Source organism: Neoarius graeffei, chromosome 15, assembly GCF_027579695.1.
Source record: "Neoarius graeffei isolate fNeoGra1 chromosome 15, fNeoGra1.pri, whole genome shotgun sequence".
Taxonomy (NCBI): Eukaryota; Metazoa; Chordata; class Actinopteri; order Siluriformes; family Ariidae; genus Neoarius; species Neoarius graeffei.
In genome coordinates, this window is record NC_083583.1 from 21,864,780 (window position 1) to 21,885,216 (window position 20,437).

General features: G+C 45.2%; 1 protein-coding gene across 2 annotated transcripts in view; it reads right to left on the bottom strand.

Moving 5' to 3' along the window:
• Positions 1-20,437, bottom strand: part of aspscr1 (ASPSCR1 tether for SLC2A4, UBX domain containing) — an 88,658-nt gene that overhangs the window by 42,380 nt on the left and 25,841 nt on the right. For both annotated transcript variants that reach the window (XM_060941006.1, XM_060941005.1), the window contains exons 4-9: positions 13,954-14,054; positions 6,256-6,313; positions 6,098-6,171; positions 4,464-5,007; positions 3,445-3,504; positions 2,919-3,058 (exon numbers count right to left, since the gene is read on the bottom strand). In XM_060941006.1, the coding sequence (XP_060796989.1) occupies positions 2,919-3,058; positions 3,445-3,504; positions 4,464-5,007; positions 6,098-6,171; positions 6,256-6,313; positions 13,954-14,054 (977 nt within the window). The remainder of the gene's footprint in view (positions 1-2,918; positions 3,059-3,444; positions 3,505-4,463; positions 5,008-6,097; positions 6,172-6,255; positions 6,314-13,953; positions 14,055-20,437) is intronic.

Here is a 20,437-nt window from a genome sequence, read left to right on the forward strand (position 1 = left end):
CCTATTGGGTGGACTAAGGAATATATGCTTTGTCCACCACCTAAAAGGTGCACATACAATGCCTGGCCAGAAAAAGTTGCGCACACTAACATTTCTTTGAGCTGCCTTTAGCTTTGATTATGGCACACATTTGCAGTGGCATGGTTTAACCTTATGCAACATAACATTTATTTCCATCGAGAATTGAATTAATTTTTCCACAGAGATCTGGTCTTGACAGGCGAGTCGAACCACTCTGTAGAATCTTCTCCAGCACATCCCAAAGTCTTTCATGTTTGTTCTCTGTTTGAATGTTTTACCGATTTTGTCTCTTTGTCTGCTGATTGTGGCATAGCTCCAGACCCAGTTTTGAGCATCGGTTTCCCCAGGCCTTGGTCCACCATGAGCGATGCATGTTCTGCTTTCCTCAATCGAGCAGGAAAGTACCAGGTATCTGTGAGTATTCAAGGAGGTATACATTAGGCCTTGGTAGATTCTGGTTGTAACCAGACCTCCATGTATCAAAGCCCGATTCAATGCGGGGCACTGGGAAATGCACGGTTGGTGCACGGGGATGTTTAGAAATATCCACTAATGCCTGTCAGTATTCATTGCCAGGGAGAAAAGCATAGTGTGGAGGTGGCGGTTAGCCCAAGCATCACCCATCCACTAATCCTGGGGACAGATTGGCCAGGGTTTAGAAAACTAATAAAGCAGCTAATAGTGGATGGGTCCTACAATAGCATGTTACAGGGGAATTCCACTGCAACACTGGCTGGGGAGGTGGTCCCCGGGCCATCTATGTTAGCTCTGTGTCATGAGGCCCCTCCTCACCCTCTGGGGAATCCTCTTGGGGACTTCTTGCTGGAGCAGACACAAGATGAGACTCTGAGACATGCTTTTGACCAAGTGAGAGTAATAGATGGTCAGAACCTCCAGCCTAATGTTGCGCTGTCCTACCCATATTTCTCTGTTATTAAGGACTGGCTATACTGAGTGATGCAGGACACTCAGAGTAAAGAAGAGATGACAGTTTTTGGTCCAAAAGAGCTGCAGGGAACTTTTATTCCATCATAATCTTGGATGGCTATTATAGGCAGCTCATGCTTAAGTTTTCAGACGTCACCAGCCCGCTGACTGACCTCACTAAAAAGAGGGCACCAGATCCAGTCTGATGGATGGAGCCATGCAAACGGGCTTTTGCACAAGTTGAAGCCATTTTGTGTGGGAACCTGCTGTTGCATTCGTCTGACTTCTCTCCCTTTTGTTTTGCAGACCAACAAGTCAGACAGAGAAGTGGGGGCAGTTTTGTCCCAGGTGGTAGAGGGGGAGGAGTGTCCAGTGCTGTACATCAGCCATAAGCTCTCTAAATACAGCACCGTCAACAAGGAGTGTCTGGCCATCAAGTAGGCAGTCCTCACTCTCCAGTAGTACCTGCTAGGACACCCTTTCACTCTTTGTTCTGACCATGCCCCACTCCAGTGGTTCCACCGCATGAAGGATGCCAACACACAGATCATTCGTTGGTATCTAGCTCTTCAGCCCTTTAAGTTCGAAGTGGTCCACAGGCCAGGGGCACAGATGGTGGTGGTGGATTATCTCTCCCGCTGATGGGGGAGTCAGCTGCAGGCCGGACAGGTCTCCAGTTCGAGTCAGGGGTGTGGTCAAGCATCAGCTGTGAACTGCAAGGAGTCCGGTGAATCAGCAGGTAACACGATAAGTTATACCTGTTGTCGATTACTGGCTGCCTACTAATGTGTGTCGCCGGTGTCTTTCAGGAGTCAGAACAAGAGAGCCAAGTGTCAACCCAGCATGTTGTCTGTGTGTGTGCACGCAACCTACAGCTAAAGTCACTGAAAAAGTGAACAGTAACGAAAAATAAAATGCACCATGAACCGTCATGCCTGTCTCCCAGTTCTTCATTGCCTGAACATGAAAGGTGTTACAATTCCCTAGCAAATTGAAGCCTTTCCTTCCGATTAGCCTCACTAACAAGTGGCTTTCTTATGGACACGCAGGTCTTTAGTCCCAATTCTGTGAGCTCTCGTCACATTATGCATGTGGAAACGATCTTATGTTTACTATTAAACACAGCTGTGAGTTCTACTGTCAATTACACTTAAGTGTTTAAGTGATCTCTGATCACGGTCAGTCGAGAGTTTTTTCTGGCCGCATTTCTTCTGTTAAGCTGATGGTTCTCCACTATCCTTCCAGGTTTTAATAATGCGTTGGACAGTTCTTAACCCAATTCCAGTAATTTAATCAATTTCCTTAGTTCCTTAGCATCTTTTCTAGGACCACGGGATACATCTTCTGACGTTGTAGTTTAAGAAATGAGAAGCTACTCACTGCATCAGTTAGGGTTAAAAGAACCGTTGCCAGCTGAAACGTATTAAAATCACTGCAGTAATTATCCAATCAAAGGCTCTTAAGTATTTGCTTTTTTGGCCAGGCAGTGTATATGGCATGTTTATTACGGCTTATTATAATGCAGCATTTTTCTACTTTGCATTCATCCAGTAAAAGAGTTTAATTCCTGACAAGCTAATTGATTTGAAAAGGAATGATGCTATCTTTCTGCTGGAGAAAAAAAAAAAATCCAGCAATGCTACAGCCCCAAAAAATGCAGCAAATGTATTGATCTCATCACAGAGTTGAGCAACTCCATGCCTGGACAGAATGATACAAAAACTAAACAGAAGGGGGGGGGGGGGGGGGGGGGGGGGCGCGCTTACATGTATCACATTTTTTTCGCAAACTTGTATGCAACACCGAATATGTGTACTACTTGAGATGGCAATCCCATAATTCTACCCACTGGAGTTCCATAAAAGCTTGAAACACAATTAACTGAAATGATCATGTCAAAATTATGAACATTATAATACCATAATAAAATGTGGCGTGTTTAATAACCCATCATCTCCCTGAACACACACCTCTCACTCTTCAACTGCGAGAGTCTCTTCCTCACATCGTCCACCGTCACCTCAAAGAACTCGTCTGGCAGCTCCATGTCATCATGCTGCCGCTGTGCTGCTGTGTCCAGGTGGAAGACAAGTGGTTCCCTGTCCACTGGCTACAGTATTAAACGGGTACAGAGGGTCAGCACACTTAATTATCCGTTCAACAAGAATTCATTAAATTCATCCTTGACAGAGCAAATATGTCTTTTATGATTAAATTCTTTTGGCGGAAGCTACAGTAAAAAGTTATTACAAAATCTTAGTACTGAAAATGTGACAAGGAAGTGTTATTTTGTCAAAATTCAAGAGCCGATCATGTTGTAATATACGCAAATGAAAACCATGCAGGAACAGGTCGCTGGAATGCAAGTGCTGCATTATTTGGAACCCTTGTACGAAAGGGTGTGTGCATGCGTCTGTCTAAGAGCATGGACACTCCTGACAACTGTAATGTCACCAAGTTCCAAGTTGTTATGCCTGCCAGATATCCAGGTTCTACCTCCAGATATTCCTCAGCATCCTCTGAATCCTTTACTCTGCATATGGCACTAGAAGAACGCTGCAAAACCAAAAAGAGAAAAAGATGATCGATGATCAGCAAAAAAACGGGGAAAATAAAAAGAATGAGGAAAAACTCAAATGCTTTCCAACACTGGCTTGCAGCTTTCTGTTCTAGATAGAGAAATGACAGAACCATTATTTACGACGAGTTTGAAAGAAAGAAGATATGAACAACCCATGTGACTTGGAGATTCTGATCGTTCACCAAGATTTGTCTAGGTGCCTGTGCATGTAGGATCATGTGCATGTTTACTTATGTGCGACAATATCTTGTTTCTACTAAGGCATGTCTGAAAAACAGCCACAAATGGATTTTCCATCACAGCGCTACTTCAAAGCCATCACTGGTGATCACAGGAGTTTTGGTGGGGGGGCCCCACTGGCGATCAAGCAAGCAAGCAAAAAAAAAAAAAAAAGAAAAAGGGCGAATAGGATGACAATATGATCTGATAATCTTTCTGACACTACAATCAATAAGCTACAGTGTCAAAATGTCCTCAAACTGATAGAAATCCATCTCTTCTGTAAAAAGGACTTTAATTATGCACAAAGACATCTGTTCAACAAAGAAGAAGTGGTTGGAGTTAGTTTTCTAAACAAGATAAAAAGCTGTTAGTTAAGAATGGGGGTGGGTGATACAACATGATAATGTTATCTTTTTATAACTGGAATCGTCCATTTAAAAAAAAAAAAAAAAAACACACAAAAGAATTTAGACAAGTTAGTTTTAAAACTTTTTTTTTTTGGAGTCAGAGTTGTGGAACAGAAAAGTGCTCCACCTATTTTCATGAGATCACAAGTTATCGAATCCCAACTATGCCACAACCATCAGACGGTATAAATGGTGCCCTGTGGGTGGAACGGATGGTGTTACTATGTTCCCTGTTCAACAAATGAACTCCATAAACCTGGAGCTGATAAAGATGGATCTGTGCACTTTGCCCCTCTGCCTCTTACCTGGACTTCATGGCTCGCTTTGGCCTTCTTGGCTCTTGGAGATCCACTGGAGAGTGGTGAGGAAGAGGATGACACTGATGAAGGGCATTCTCTCTGTTCATCACCGCCAGCTCCTCCAAGCCTCTGCCCGTCACCTGAGAAAGCCACAAAGTTGCTGGGTGTGGCTGAATGGGAATGAGATTTGTGGGACGGCCCTGCTTGCTCTTCATCCACCTGTGGCATGGAACTGGCCTCCTGAGGCATCTGAATAGCAGCTTGCTTGATTCTGGGCCGCACAACTTGCTCTTGGTCTCGAGATGGGTCTGCCTGCTCCTGTACTACAGGAAGTGCTTGGCATGATTGAGCAGCAGCTTCAGGGGTCTGGGAGGGTGGACGAGGGGTTTCTATGGGCACTGGAGCAGGTGTGGGCTCACCTGGCAGATCACAGGGCATGGTGTTAACAGCAGGAGGCAGCTGGGATGCAGGGGCAGCCGTGCCATTTGGTGTGGCAGCTGCCTCCATGGGCTCCTTGCTCCCTGGAGTGCTACTCCCTTTCAGTACATACCTAACATGAAAGGTATAGAAAGGAGACGTGTTAGTTCCAGCATCCTTAATCCAAAAAGTGACACACAGAGATTTCTCCCAGGTATGAGATGTTAGCTACTTCTCCAATAACTTCTAACTTTTGCCATTTCATATTTCACGCCCCCAAGTATGATGCACTGTTCTACCCAATTATCTTCAATTCCCAAAATAGGTATCTTGCACAATGCAGTCCACGCCACTCTCCCCATATGTTCCCAAACCCCATTGGACGGTAATTTTCACTCATAAAAACTATAGCACTACCAAACAGGCATGCCGTTTTAAGAAAATAATCGCTGACGAGGTGGTGCGATGAGGCCCTGATGTTGACTTCTTTCAAACAACAGTCCTCTTGAATTGTTCTATTCTTCTTATACCACAGCAATTTCCCAACATTAATACAATGAAAGGTTGTACATTTTAACCACTAATAGATACACAATGTTTTAGAGCAGGTGTGAAACAAGTTTCTGTTATCGCTTATAACAGCTACACATAGTTGGTTTTCTCCAGTTCTACAAAGTTTAAAAAAAACAGCTCGTCATGAAACCCAAAACCATCTTGAAGCCTTTTCATTGGGGAAAACTTTGAGAGTGTTACAAAGCACTGACACCAGAGATTCCTTCTATAAATCTGAATGAACCATCTTAGAGAAAATTTCTCTATATCACCGATTATTAACAAAGATAAATTGTAGAAAACAACATTTGCAGTCCGTTTACTATTACCCTTAGCTTATGTGGGGTATCCGCCATACCCCACATATCCGCTGTAAATGAGCGGTTAGTACAAAAATCATGACAAAACAATATAAACCTGCGATTTTACTTACAGCAAGAATTACTGCCAGATCTGCTTTCATTTACATTTTAAAAAAAATCCAAAAATCACACCTTCTGACCAATTATCATCAGGAATTCAATAGCACTGTGGTATAAAATCATTGCTGGGTTTACTGATGGATGAGCAATCTAAAATGGCGACTTGTGCTAAAAATACAAACGTTATGCCAACATTTCCAATGAACATGACACTAATAACCTCATTATAATCATCTAGTGAGTTCTGACCTCAGTATGGCACTGCCTCCAGTCAGGCCCAGAGACCTCAGAGTGGTCCTCTTAAGAGCTTCCTCTCCACTGACCTGCAAAAGACCACACGCATAAATACCAAATATAAAAACAACAAGGATTAAAGAGGGGATAAAAGACAAAGTGAAGGATCCTACTTCATCTCTCATGTAAACGCAGACTGGTGTGGTTCCTGGCACTTCCAGATCAGATATTCTGTTAGGAACAGACAAACACAAAGACACATTAATATGCATAACTTTCTCAGATTGACAAATGCTTCATCTCATCTCATCATCTGTAGCCGCTTTATCCTGTTCCACAGGGTCGCAGGCAAGCTGGAGCCTATCCCAGCTGACTATGGGCGAAAGGCAGGGTACACCCTGGACAAGTTGCCAGGTCATCACAGGGCTGACACACAGACACAGGCCCAATCCCAATTCTAATTTCTACCCCTACCCCTCCCCCTTCCCCTCCGCCTTCCCCTTGGCCCTTCCCCTTGAAACTGAGCTACAAGGGATAGGGCTTGAAATTCAACCCTTACGTATTGGGATAGCCCTTCAACGATCGCATACGTCATCGCGTACCTCCGTCAGCGTTTACGTTAGCAAAACGCAACCAAATGCGTCATTGGCTGCGACCAGCCGCTACAGTCAGAGCCAGAGATCTCTGCTGGCAGGGTGTGATTTGTTAACTAACACCACTGAATGGGATATCTTTGGCGCTTCGTGCACCACATCCGACAGAATGAGGTGTCAGAACACTCATGTAAACAATAAAAGCGAGAATAACAGAACAAAACGTACGCAGTAAAGCAACCGAAAACAATACTCACTCCCAAAGCTTTTTAGCAGCAGCTTGGATTTCAGAAATCGCTGCTCATTCTCAGCTCGAAAGCGAATCAAGCGGCGTGTTTCCTCTGGATAACAACTTAAAACACGTAAATAATGGAGAAAATACATTTATGACAATCTTTCGCCGCGGGAACCGCCATCTTTATGAAATCCGCATGAAATCTCGCTGAAATCCGCATGGCATTGTGGGAAATCACTCAAACCCCTTCGTTCGGAGTCTGCTCCAGGAAAATCTCCGTTTGGAGGGGTACAGAAGCCCTCCCCCTTCCCCTACCCCTCCGCGTTAACTGGGATTGGGATACCCCTACTCCTTCACGTGAACGCGCAAAATGGAGGGGAAGGGCCAAGGGGTTGGTCCAAGGGGTGAAATGGGATTCGGCCACAGACAACCATTCACACTCACATTCACACCTACGGTCAATTTAGAGTCGCCAGTTAACCTAACCTGCATGTCTGTGGACTGTGGGGGAAACCGGAGCACCCGGAGGAAACCCACGCGGACACGGGGAGAACATGCAAACTCCGCACAGAAAGGCCCTCGCCGGCCACGGGGCTCGAACCCGGACCTTCTTGCTGTGAGGCGACAGCGCTAACCACTACGCCACCGTGCCACCCTGAAAAATGCTTATCATCTACAAATCAGAGAGCAAGAAAAATGAACCATGGGTCATAGTCTAGCCCATTTCTGACTCCGAGTAAAGCTTCAAACAGAACATGCATGATTGAGATTACATGCTTAAGTTCTCTGGGCCATAATATAACTTTTCATGAAAAGAAAAAAAAAGCAAGAGAAACACTCAATTTGTTCCCCTCTCATTGCTGTCCTCCACAATTCCAAGACTGGAAGCTTCAGTGGAAAAAAAAAAAAAAAAGGAGAGAATTAAGTTGTAATGATGTCAGTGATGAAAAGCAGGCAGACAGACGAGAGAACACACTGGCCGGCAGCCAGTCCACTGCAGCCAAACAAGAGCAAGACTTCAGAACAGGTGCCAAGCAACCTTAGCAGCATGGGTGAGGTCTGCTGAGAAAGAGGGTGTGGCGTGAGATCAATGGTGGGGGCTCGGAGAGGGTTCGGCTGCTGTTGGAAAAGAAGCGTATGCAGTATTCACAGTTCACACAACATGGCACACATCAAAAAACCACAGCAAAGGCACATCAAGGTGGTTGTTGATGCTGTTGATGACAAGGTCGTTTTCCATAGTCTTTGAAGATATAGACGCACAGAACGCACTAAAAATGCCGACTTACACACAGTTTCCAGTTTATTCGCTACGAAATCTGTTTACCTAATAAACTCACACATGCACACAGTTTCCAGTTTATCTGGTGTACTGGTCTGCTGCTGTGGAGCCCATTTTGCTGGTATGATTTGGGTCCGCTCGCCACCTGAGAGCATGGGAAACGTTAACGTGCACCTTTTTGTTCCTTCTACTCTAGGAAAAAGTTGTTACCTGCAGCAATTGATAAGAAAGTGTACATGTAAACGTTTCTAGTGTGTACATCTTAACTAAAACAGACGAGAATCACCCGCCACCAAGAGCCTGGTGGTTACTGTAAAACCACATAGCATTTTAGTTTGCAACAGGACTGTGAACACATCTGTGCTCAGTGGTTCAGGAGAAACTGGAGGTTTTTGGGTTTTTTTTAAACTTTCTAATTAGAAACATCATTACAATTATTTTTAAGAAGCGCCACAGTCAGGTCCGCTTCTCACCGGAGCTTTTTATTTTTGTTTTATGTTCTCTTTTGTTTTTGTCCGCCGGTTGTGGTGTAGCTCCGGACCCAGTTTTGGGTGTCGGTTCCCTCCAGGCTTTGGTTCGCCGTGGGTGATGCCTGTGCTCCTCGCTATGGACTGCAGTGAGCTCGTTGTTCATTTTAACACCGTGGTTGTCCAGCGTTCTGTGCAGCGGTGCTTTAGTGCTTGGCGTGATGTTCCGAGCGATGTTGCTCGGTGGCGTTGCGGGGGCTGTGCAGGCGGTTTGGGACATACCAGTGCTCCGCGTGGCGTTGCGTCTGTGCTCGCTTTGTGGATCCATGGCTTGGTGTTCCGCGTGATGTTGCCTGGTGCCGTCGCGGTGGCTGTGCTGGCGGTGTGGGACTTGTTTACGTGCGCCTTTTGGTGGGACTGTAGCTGCTACACCACTGGAATGACAACCTGACCTTTATTGGGTGGACTTCCCCCCACCCCACCCCATAACTGTAACGCGACCTTGGGTTTTGAGAAAGGTGCTATATAAATTGAAATTATTTTTATTATACAAGTAATTTGGACAGTGACAATTTTCATAATTTTGCCTCTGTACACCAACACGATTAATGTGAAATGACGCCATCAAGATGTGATTGAAATGTAGACTTTCAGCTTAACAAAAATATTGCACTGACCATTCAGGAATTACAACCATTTTTTACAAAGTCCCTCCATTTTTACAGGCTCAAAAGTAACTGGATAAATTGGCAATTATAAATATAAGCATGGCGGCACGGTGGTGTAGTGGTTAGCGCTGTCGCCTCACAGCAAGAAGGTCCGGGTTCGAGCCCTGTGGCCGGCGAGGGCTTTTCTGTGCGGAGTTTGCATGTTCTCCCCGTGTCTGCGTGGGTTTCCTCCAGGTGCTCCGGTTTCCCCCACAGTCCAAAGACATGCAGGTTAGGTTAACTGGTGACTCTAAATTGACCGTAGGTGTGAATGTGAGTGTGAATGGTTGTCTGTGTGTCAGCCCTGTGATGACCTGGCAACTTGTCCAGGGTGTACCCCGCCTTTCGCCCGTAGTCAGCTGGGATAGGCTCCAGCTTGCCTGCGACCCTGTAGAACAGGATAAAGCAGCTAGAGATAATGAGATGAGATGAGAAATATAAGCATCATTTTTAATGCTTGGATGCAAATCCTTTGCAGTCAATGATCGCCTGAAGTCTGGAACCCATGGAAATCACCAAATGCTGCCTTTCCTCCCTTGAGATGCTTTGCCAGTCTTTTACTGTGGCTGCCTTCAGTTGCTGCTTGTTTTTGGGTCTTTCTGCCTTCAATAAATGAAAAGCACGCTCGAACTGGTTGACTGACTCAGCCATTTAAGAAAATCCCTTTCTTTGCCTGAAGAAGCTCTTGGGCTGCGCTTATGGTACATTTTGGATCATTATCCATCTGTACTCAGAGAGGAGTAGAGAGACTCCATGCTAGCATGCTTGTGTGACCAGAAATATGCTGGAGGAGAAAGTGAAGAGAAGTGTGAAGCGTTTTGAGGCAGAAAAGTGTGCAGACTTTAGACACCCCTGTCCTGCCATGCCAACTGCCCCTTCTACACAGACATCGATTCCAGCTCTGTTACTTCCAATCGTTCCGGCTCAGAGGTGGAATAACACACACCTCCTGTTCCACATTCGGAGGTTTCATACAGAATGTGAGGCGTATAAAGGCGTAAGATTCCTGCCTTGAACAGGCTGTATAAAAGGGGCTTTTGAGAGTTCCTATGAACAGCTGCCAAATGCAAATTCAACATTTGGAAACAACTCTGGACCTTTTATCTCCTTAATTCGTCATGAAATTATGAGGAAACGGCACATAACTGATCATGAAAGAGCTTTTCAGTTAATTGCCCAAATACTTTTGAGCTTGTGAAGATGGAGGGACCAAAAAAAAAAAAAAGACCAATTCCTAAATGGTTAACGCAGTATTTGTTAAAAACACCTTAAAGTGCATATCACAGGTAAATTCAGGAGCAAGATCAATGTAATTCTCCTATTTTATATTAAACTTTGGTCAAATATCTGTCACATTTTAGTCTGGTTAACACCAGACCACATCACAAGTGAAAAATGGTCTGGAATCCGCCTATTGAATTTCTCGTAGGGGAGGTGTGGTTTACGATTGTCAACGGCCGTTTATTGGACGTTGCGAATGTCTATCATTTGGTGTATACGTAGCCCATGGCCAATCATGGCAGTTGTACCCGGTGACGTAGTTAGAGCGACGAAGAAGACAAAGAGGCGAAGAAGAGAAGGAAAGAGAAGGCAAAACAAAAAATAGGAAAACAATGGCACCGAACGATTACTGCCATTTGTGCAAGACAAAGCTTGATCGAAAGTTTGGTTCGTATTGCTCGCCGCCATGTTAAATGTGATCCGTAAACAGTCCCAAATAAACTACAAGCTTCCGTTTGTCGAGTAGTACGCGTCACCGTCTTTCCATCCCTCCCCACTCTCTGATTGGCTCCCTAACTCAGGCGAGCCTTTAGACCATAGTTTCCATGCTGTCTTTTCAGATCGGAATGACTGTGCAAAGCAGCATGGGATTTCCCAGGCTAGTCACATTTTGCATTTTGTGAAATTTTTTTTACCTTGCGCAATACCAGAAAAATTCAGTTGAAATCAAGCCATTTGAGGCGAATTGGTCCGCCTCTGAAAAAACTTGCCATTTGGATTTCCCAGGAAACATTGATTTTCGTGACGTCATCTGCGGGACGCCTCCCTCTGAATCCTACGTCAGCGCTGGTTTGTTTATGAGAAAACGACCTGGTGGTTTTCTGCAAATTTCTTCAACGTTATCGCGTAATTATTAAAATGGTTAACAGATGTATCGTAGAAGGGTGTAGCAACACCAATCATGATGGGATTAGTACTCGTCGTTTTCCAAAAGACCGGACAATGAGAGAGAAATGGGAGCGCTTGGTCTACACAGGCTGTGCACTGAAACCGCGCAAAGCTCGCGCAGCCTGCTGGCGCTTCCGCAGGTAACGTCATGAATCTGGCTCCAGACTCCCTTGGGATTTTTCCAGACGCGTTTTGTTATTTTATTTTTTCCTGCTGTAGACAGATGGCCTTGTGCAAAATTACCCTTCTGGATGAGTGTGTAAAGGGACATACTTTCATATAAAAAAAAACCCAAAATTGGTCCAGAATATGCACTTTAAATTAAAGCTGAAAATCCACACTTCAATCATGTCTTGACTGCTTTATTTCAAATCCACTGTGGTGGTGTACTGAGACTAAAGTGTAAAACCCGTCGCTTTTAAATTTTTTTTAATCATTTTTGACTATTTTCACCCAGACCTTTGATGGTATCTGATAATAACTTTATATATACACACACTTGTCTAATATTAACTAAGGCTAGGCTGACACTTGCACGATTCCGTGGCACGCATTGGCACGACTCGAGTCGTGCCAGTGCGCAAACTAGTCGTAAACTGGCGTGAAGTGTGCGTAAACCCGTCGTGACTGCGTGCCATGTCGGGACGAGAATTTTGAAATGTTCAAAATTTTGGTCACGACAAAATTTTGCGACCGGGTCGTGAACTATGCGCAAACTGTTCGTGATCTCGTCGTGAACTCGTCGGGACGATGCGGGAGGATGTGGGCCAGTGCGTGGAAGTGCGCGCCATGCCACGACTGTCACGAACTGCCACGAATAGTTCACGAACAGCTCACGTCGAGTTCACGAGTAGTTCACGACATGTTCACGAATTGGTGCGCTTCGCAGCGTGGCCGTGCCTTCCCACTGACACGGTCACGCATTGATGGCACAAGCAGTTCACGACTAGTTTACGCACTTCACGAACAGTTTGCGCATGGCACGAGCAGTTCACGACGAGTTCACGAGCAGTTCATGACTACTGCGCGACAGTGGCGCTCGCGTCGGTGCGGGGGTATATATAGGGCTTCCCGGACCCTTCTCGCCATTCGCAATTTTTTTTCTTGCTTTTTTCTTTAAATGTCTTTTATTTTCTATTCCTTCATGACTTTTTTTTGGGGGGGGGGGGGGGGGAGTTTCGTTTCTTTTATTTCAAAAATGGAACAACTGTGGATGCAGCTCATGAAGCTACTACCATTCTTTCTTGCCAAGGGACAGCACCAGCAGGGGACATGTAGTAATGTGACAGGTAGTCTCGCTGATCCTTTGCATCCTTCTGGGTATGATGGCCGGTTAGAGGCAGCAGCCCCTGCAGGTGTCGGTCAGTCCTCCATCCACCAGGGATCAGATCATGTGTGTCCGGATCTTCACGGTCCACTTCTGAAATTGCGTGTGGGTATCTGACGAGGATGAGGTTGTGCATGACACAGGCGTGCCCAAGTCGGCACGACACCGTCCGAATTGCGCAAACTCGTCGTGCCAATGCGGGAAGTGCGTAAACTATGCGCAAACTATGCGTGAACTCGTCGTGCCAGTTCGTGAATGTGGACGGGCACGCATTCGTGAACTCGTCGTGAACTATGCGTGAACTAGTCGTGAACAGTGCGGGAGCCTCCCAGTTCGTGCCCCAAAATGGCACGACTTGCCACGACAAAATCGTGGCCAAAAGTCGTGCAAGTGTCAGCCTAGGGTAAGCCAAACATGCACTGCTAGATTTTCTTTCATATTAATGAACTCTAAACATTTTCCACTTCCCTTGATGAGGGTGCCTCAAGTTTCAAGCAGGAAAGTCAAGTTGAGATAAAAGCACCAATACTAGATAACTAATATGAGAGTACTAATATGGGGTTTAAAGGGGGGGGGTAAGAAGAATATCATTAATATCAGAGAGTTCAAAACATCTACACAATGGTCAATCATTCCAGAGACATATCGATTAGCTCATCTACCATTTTTATTATGTTGGAAAAGTAAACTGCTTTTCTGCTCTGTTTTTGAGTGATAACTCTGACGTTAAAATGAGGACCACCATACGCAAAACACGTTTGCAGTGGTTTGAAGTCAACAGAAAAAGATTTAAATCCTACACTATGACTTTCAGACTTACCAGATCTCAACCCACTTCAACAACTATTAAAGATTTTTAGAGCAACTTGTTAGTGCTTTTCATAACCATCATAAAAAACACCCACTGAGAGAATATATTTTTGGCAGAACGGTATTCATCACTTCATCAGACTTGTAGAACCTGTGCCAAGGCACACTGTAAATGTTCTGATAAGCCGTGGTGATCCACCACCTTATAAAAGCACTTTTTATACACACACAGGCCACAAATGAATGCTGATTTTAACTTTGTCACCCTAAAATTCACGCACCTGGTTTGGGGGAAGTGGCCGAGCAGATCCCATAGGCTTTGGCTGCATGGGAAAGAACCCTGGAGACGAGCTCCATCCTCTAACTGTAGTGCAATCCGAACCTGTGCATGATAATCACAAACAAATCGGGATCAGAACTCCAACCTGGACTTCATCAGAACAAAGAAAAGGTTCACACTGAGTTAAGAGTGAGTTATTGGGGAGGGAATATTGCAATCATTAAATTTTCACAATAAATGACACATCATGTACAGTTTTGGTTGTAAAGCTCAGAAATACTACCTACAACTACTTCAGTTAGGCCAGGACTCTGCTATCTATCTTCATCTTAACAACAAAGGACACTCATTTCAGGATTGCAACATACGCATTTTAGCCAGAGAGGATCGTTGGTATGAGCGAGGAGTTAAAGAAGCCATTTTTGTCAACCTGGAACGGCCATCACTGAACAGAGGTGGGGGTCTAAAGGCCTCTGCATGCTCTTGCGACAAGGCTTTTGCAGATAGCTTTTCGCAGACAGTTGTAATTTATCGTTGAGCGGGGAGTAATAGGCGTGCGCGATGTTATTCACCGCCACAACGCAAGGGGGCGCGAAGTCGCGAAATCGCTAGGAGTAGTTGGTGGGTGTGGTTAGTGGAATGTTTACCCTCTGGTTACTTATAATGACTAGAACTGGAGTCGTATAGATGTACGTACTTCCTCACTTCCTCGATCAACCGCTCTTCGTGCTGCTCCATTTTCGCTCGTGTTTTTAAAAATGGCGGTCGTGAAAACAAGCCAAACCAGGAAAGTAGGGAAGCGGAAGTGCGTGTACAGCAGATGTAGAGTGGACCAATCAGAGCCCTCGTCTGCGACGCTGTCTGCGAGGCTGTCTGCGGTGGTCACAATTTTTGGGAGGTGCGCGCAGACTGTCTGCGAAGGGGAGGGGCTTCGTAGACGCCATCTGCGACGCCATCTGCAAGGACTGGGTTGTTAGCATAAATTGGCCTTAAGACACCATTTATCAGCCACCTACGATGCAGTCCTTGGCACACTTCCCAGACAACTGAATGCACACCAAAACCCAGCTGTTTTCAGTGACTCACAGGAGGACAGATGCCCCTTTTCCACCAAAGCAGTTCCAGGGCTGGTTCGGGGCCAGTGCTTAGTTTGGAACTGGGTTTTCTGTTTCCACTGACAAAGAACTGGCTCAGGGGCCAGAAAAACCGGTTCCAGGCTAGCACCAACTCTCTGCTGGGCCAGAGGAAAGAACCACTTACGTCAGCGGGGGGGGGGGGGGGGGGGGGGGGGGGGGGCGGAGTTGTTAAGACCAACAACAATAACAAGACCGCAAAAGATCGCCATTTTTAAGCGATGAGAAGCAGCAGCTGTACAAACGCAAAGTAATCCATTATTATTGTTGTTGTTGTTGCTGCTGCTGCTGCTTCCGTGTTGTTTTTGCTTCAATATTCACACCAAGGTTTATGCAAACGTAGCAATGTGACTGACGTATACAGCGACGTAACGGAGGTATACAGCGACATAATGACGTGGCTCCCCTTAGCACCGCGAGCTATGGAAAAGCAAACTGGTTCTCAGCTGGCTCGCAAGTTGAACGAGTTGTGAACCAGCACTGGCCCCGAACCAGCCCTGGAACTGATTTGGTGGAAAAGGGGTAAGAGAGAACCAACAATCCACTGATCACCCCAACGACTCTCTAGGCCATTCACACCCAGCCCCCAGTGACCCACACCAACAGGATGACTCAACGACACCTTAGGATTGCTTTTCATCCATGAGAGGATAAATAATTGATACTCCCTATTAAGCTGTCTTCACATATATACGGTTCGAAAGTGGTATAACTGTATCGATACAAAGTATACCGGTACAGTTTAGTGCATCTGTCCACACTAGTGAGAAATGTTTGCGGTTTTCTTTCACGGTAGTTGAAATGCGCGTGCACGAAATGTTTCCGTGGTTACCGAGTAACTTCCTTCCGAGAATATGGCGGATGAAACAACGTGTGCGCTTTTTGTTGTCGATGTACAGTCTGTATTTCTGGTGGTCATTTATTCAGTCGAATCGTATAAAACGTGCGAGGCAGTTGAGAAAGAAACAAAGAAAACGAATCTACGTTCTTCACTATTTTATTTAGTGAAGACATCGATTGAGGTGTGTGACTTTGCGCATTATATTTGTATCGATACAGAACCACTTCATCTGTCCACACTACAGCGAAGCGCTACAGTACCGATACTGTACCGGTACGAAACCCATACATTTGTGGGTTTCGTACCGATACAGTTATACCGCTACAGTACCGGTATAGTTGCTAGTGTGGACAAGTGTTGCGGTATGAAAGTAGTATCGTATCGGTACAAAATCCCTAGTGTGGACAGGGTAATAGTCAGACAGAACTGAAGAAGCCTTTCGGATGAGAAGTGAAACGTCTTCGAGAATCTTCAAGCAAGTCCAGTTGCTCTCTTTTACCACCCAGAGTTTACTATGACCTGGATGACTGAGAATCTTCACAGACAATGGCTTCAGTTAAAAACTAAAAGAAATCCAATCAGCTGTTTAGAACCAACAAGTCACGGTGGAGGTGGAGAGGAAGAATGTATACAGCAATACAGGAATTCAGCCGGTGGGTTTTAAATGTACTTTATTAAATATGATAATAGCAAACTCTAAGCCTACGGGTCACTTAGTAATCAGATTTCTTTATAAATATATAATTAATCCACCGCCACGGTCGCTGCTTCGCAAGCTACCAACAAACAGAGCGAACGAGGAGATGAGATCAAATTCAAACATCCTGTGGCTCACTTTGGAATTTCTAATAGTTGCAAATGGCACGCGATGGGGCAGGTCTTAACTGGTTATATTTGCAAACAAACAATCGGCAGATGTTTCAGATTCATGCTACACATGAAATGAATGATCCTGTAATTGGGATAAAGTCCAGGTGTCCTCGCCGAATCGGAAAACAGCTTTAATCTGATAAAGTTTGACATTGTCATGTGGTATCTGTATATTTGAACTGAGCTACCGAAATCAGAATCACATCATGTGCGTCTTTGCACTTTGTAATATGGAAGTGCTGAATTAATTACCACATTTTTTCGCACTGCTGCTCACGCAACGTCAGGAGGCAGTGTAACATGCTGGGAGCAAAGTGCTATCTGTCCACATCCCCATGCATAAGCTGACAGCCAACCATGATTGCTTAGGCCCTGTTTACATTATTTCGAATCAGTGGATCATCAGATTAACGTTTTTAAAACGATTCGTGTACACACACAAAATTTCTGTGCCCGCAACAAAACCGTTCCCAGTGCACACAGCAACGCCGATACACGGATACGCTAATCACATGACTAATTAGACGGCACGTCGCATGATCCCAGTGCATATCGGGCATGCGCAAGTCACTCACCACTTGCAAGTGGAAGGATGTCGTTGTAAAAAATGAAGTATGCCAGTCTGTTATCGGCGGTACTGGTACTACAATGACGCCTTTTTTACACCATGTATGGCCTTCGTGTTTATGCTAGAAGGATCTAACAGTGTTTGGTACACTCTTCACCTCGCAGAACGGCCGTTTTTTGCGATTACAACAAGACTATTTAGTGCTACGGTAACCAACACACTTCCTGTATTGCTCATTCACTTAATGACTTCCTCAACACACTTCCTGTATTGCTCATTCACATGACCAACGTGGCATGACCAACGCCAGCGAATCAGGAAGGTGGATGTCACAGTGACGTTGTCCAATGACGACGTCAGCTAGAGCTCAGCACTGCGTATCCTCGTTCCTCAATGTTTACACAGCACCGGATCAGATACGTACTGGGTTGAATACGTGGGCCCTGGCGGATTCAAACTGTTCCGCCTGTGGAGTCGTTTTCCGGCGTTTTAATGTGCACGGACAGTGCATCTGCAATGAAAACGATACGGATACGGTCTAATGTAAACACCACCCTAGTGTCACTGTAATTGATGGGAGATGGAGCATGCATCCCTAAAGCATGCGACTGATAGGCAACAGAAAGTACATCTCCATAACAGAAGGGCCAGTTTTACTCTCTTGTACCCTGTCCACACTAGGGATTTTGTACCGATACGATACTACTTTCGTACCGCAACACCTGTCCATACTAGCAACTATACCGGTACTGTAGCGGTATAACACTATCGGTACGAAACCCACAAATGTATGGGTTTCGTACCGGTACAGTGTCGGTACTGTAGCGCTTCGCTGTAGTGTGGACAGATGAAGCAGCTCTGTATCGATACAAATATAATGCGCAAGCGCAATGAACCATTCCTACGTCTTCCAGGTTATTCATACAATACAATACGCCCGTGCTTTCCAGCTGTAAATAAAACGTCAAAATGGCTCAAAACGACCGTGGAGCTACATGGAGCCAAGAAAAGGGGGAGAAAGGGAGAGGGAGGGGGAAAGAGGGAAGAAGAAAGGAGGAAGAGGGGAAAAGGGAGAGAAAGGGAGGGGAAGAGAAGGAAAGAAGGAGAAAGTGAGGGGGGAGAAAGGGAGATTCGTTTTCTATGTTTCTTTCTCAACTGCCTCGCGTGTTTTATATGATTCGACTGAATAAATGACCACCAGAAATACAGACTGTACACTGACAACAAAAAGCACACACACGTTGTTTCATCCGCCATATTCTCGGAAGGAAGTTACTCGGTAACCACGGAAACATTTCGCACACGCGCATTTCAACTTCCGTGAAAGAAAACCGCAAACATTTCTCGCTAGTGTGGACAGATGCACTAAACTGTACCGGTATACTTTGTATCGATACAGTTATACCACTTTCGTACCGGTATAAGTGTGAACACAGCATTGGACTCCCAGCCACGGATGGGTGTGGCCTCTTCGGGACTCAAACTCGCTTTTCTGTTGCGCCACTCGGGAGCCCCGACAGGCTCTTTTTAATGCAACAGTAAGTTTTCATTTTATATAAACGTCTACAAAAATGTACCGACTCCATTCAGCAATTTTTAATATACATCCAAGTATTCTGAAATAATTTATATTGTCATAATTTCCAGGCCTTTACAGAATATACCCAAGACATCTGCGAAGTAAATTCTGATAGAAACTTGATATCGATATCACTGGCCTGCTCGTTCTGAAATGTTTTCATTTCTATAGTAACAGTGCATTCACTAGGACTTGTATGGTTGCATAAATATGAGCAAACGTTGATAGATCTCATCTCATCTCATTATCTCTAGCTGCTTTATCCTTCTACAGGGTCGCAGGCAAGCTGGAGCCTATCCCATCTGACAAGCAGCCAGGTCATCACAGGGCTGACACATAGACACAGACAACCATTCACACTCACATTCACACCTACGGTCAATTTAGAGTCACCAGTTAACCTAACCTGCATGTCTTTGGACTGTGGGGGAAACCGGAGCACCCGGAGGAAACCCACGCAGACACGGGGAGAACATGCAAACTCCACACAGAAAGGCCCTCGCCGGCCCCGGGGCTCGAACCCAGGACCTTCTTGCTGTGAGGCGACAGCGCTAACCACTACACCACCGTGCCGCCACGTTGATAGATTAGGGATAAAATTAGCTCATGTTTTAAAGTCATTCAAATTCTGTAAAGCTGCTTTGCGACAATGTTTATTGTTAAAAGCGCTATACAAATAAACTTGACTTGATAAGAAGAATTTTTCTGTGAGATGCGTTTTGCAACAGTCGCAAGGTAAAGCTGTTCCTTTAAGTTTTCTGACATGCCCTGTGTCAGAAATCGCTCACTCGTTCACTACTCCCTATATAGGGAATTACTACGGTATATAGAGTGAGCTCATTGGTAAAATGAGAAAAGAAAAAAAAAAACCCACAAACACGCTTTCGGACACTAGTCCGTCGCACAATTAAAACGTGCCAGATCAGTCGGCTGGTGGGTTTTCAAAATAATAAATACATGCATGTATTTTTGTGATAAATACATATTATATGGCGGGCGGCACGGCGGTGTAGTGGTTAGCGCTGTCGCCTCACAGCAAGAAGGTCCGGGTTCGAGCCCCATGGCCGGCGAAGGCCCTTCTGTGTGGAGTTTGCATGTTGTCCCCGTGTCCGCGTGGGTTTCCTCCGGGTGCTCCGGTTTCCCCCACAGTCCAAAGACATGCAGGTTAGGTTAACTGGTGGCTCTAAATTGAGCGTAGGTGTGAATGTGAGTGTGAATGGTTGTCTGTGTCTATGTGTCAGCCCTGTGATGACCTGGCGACTTGTCCAGGGTGTACCCCGCCTTTCGCCCGTAGTCAGCTGGGATAGGCTCCAGCTTGCCTGTGACCCTGTAGAACAGGATAAAGCAGTTACAGATAATGAGATGAGATGAGACATATTATACGGCGCGTATTTCCCACATTAATCAATACAAAAATACCTGCATCTTTCAGTTTTTTTTTTTAAATCAAGGCTGAATACTTTCTTCTTTGCCGCGGCCTTTTATTAAATCAAA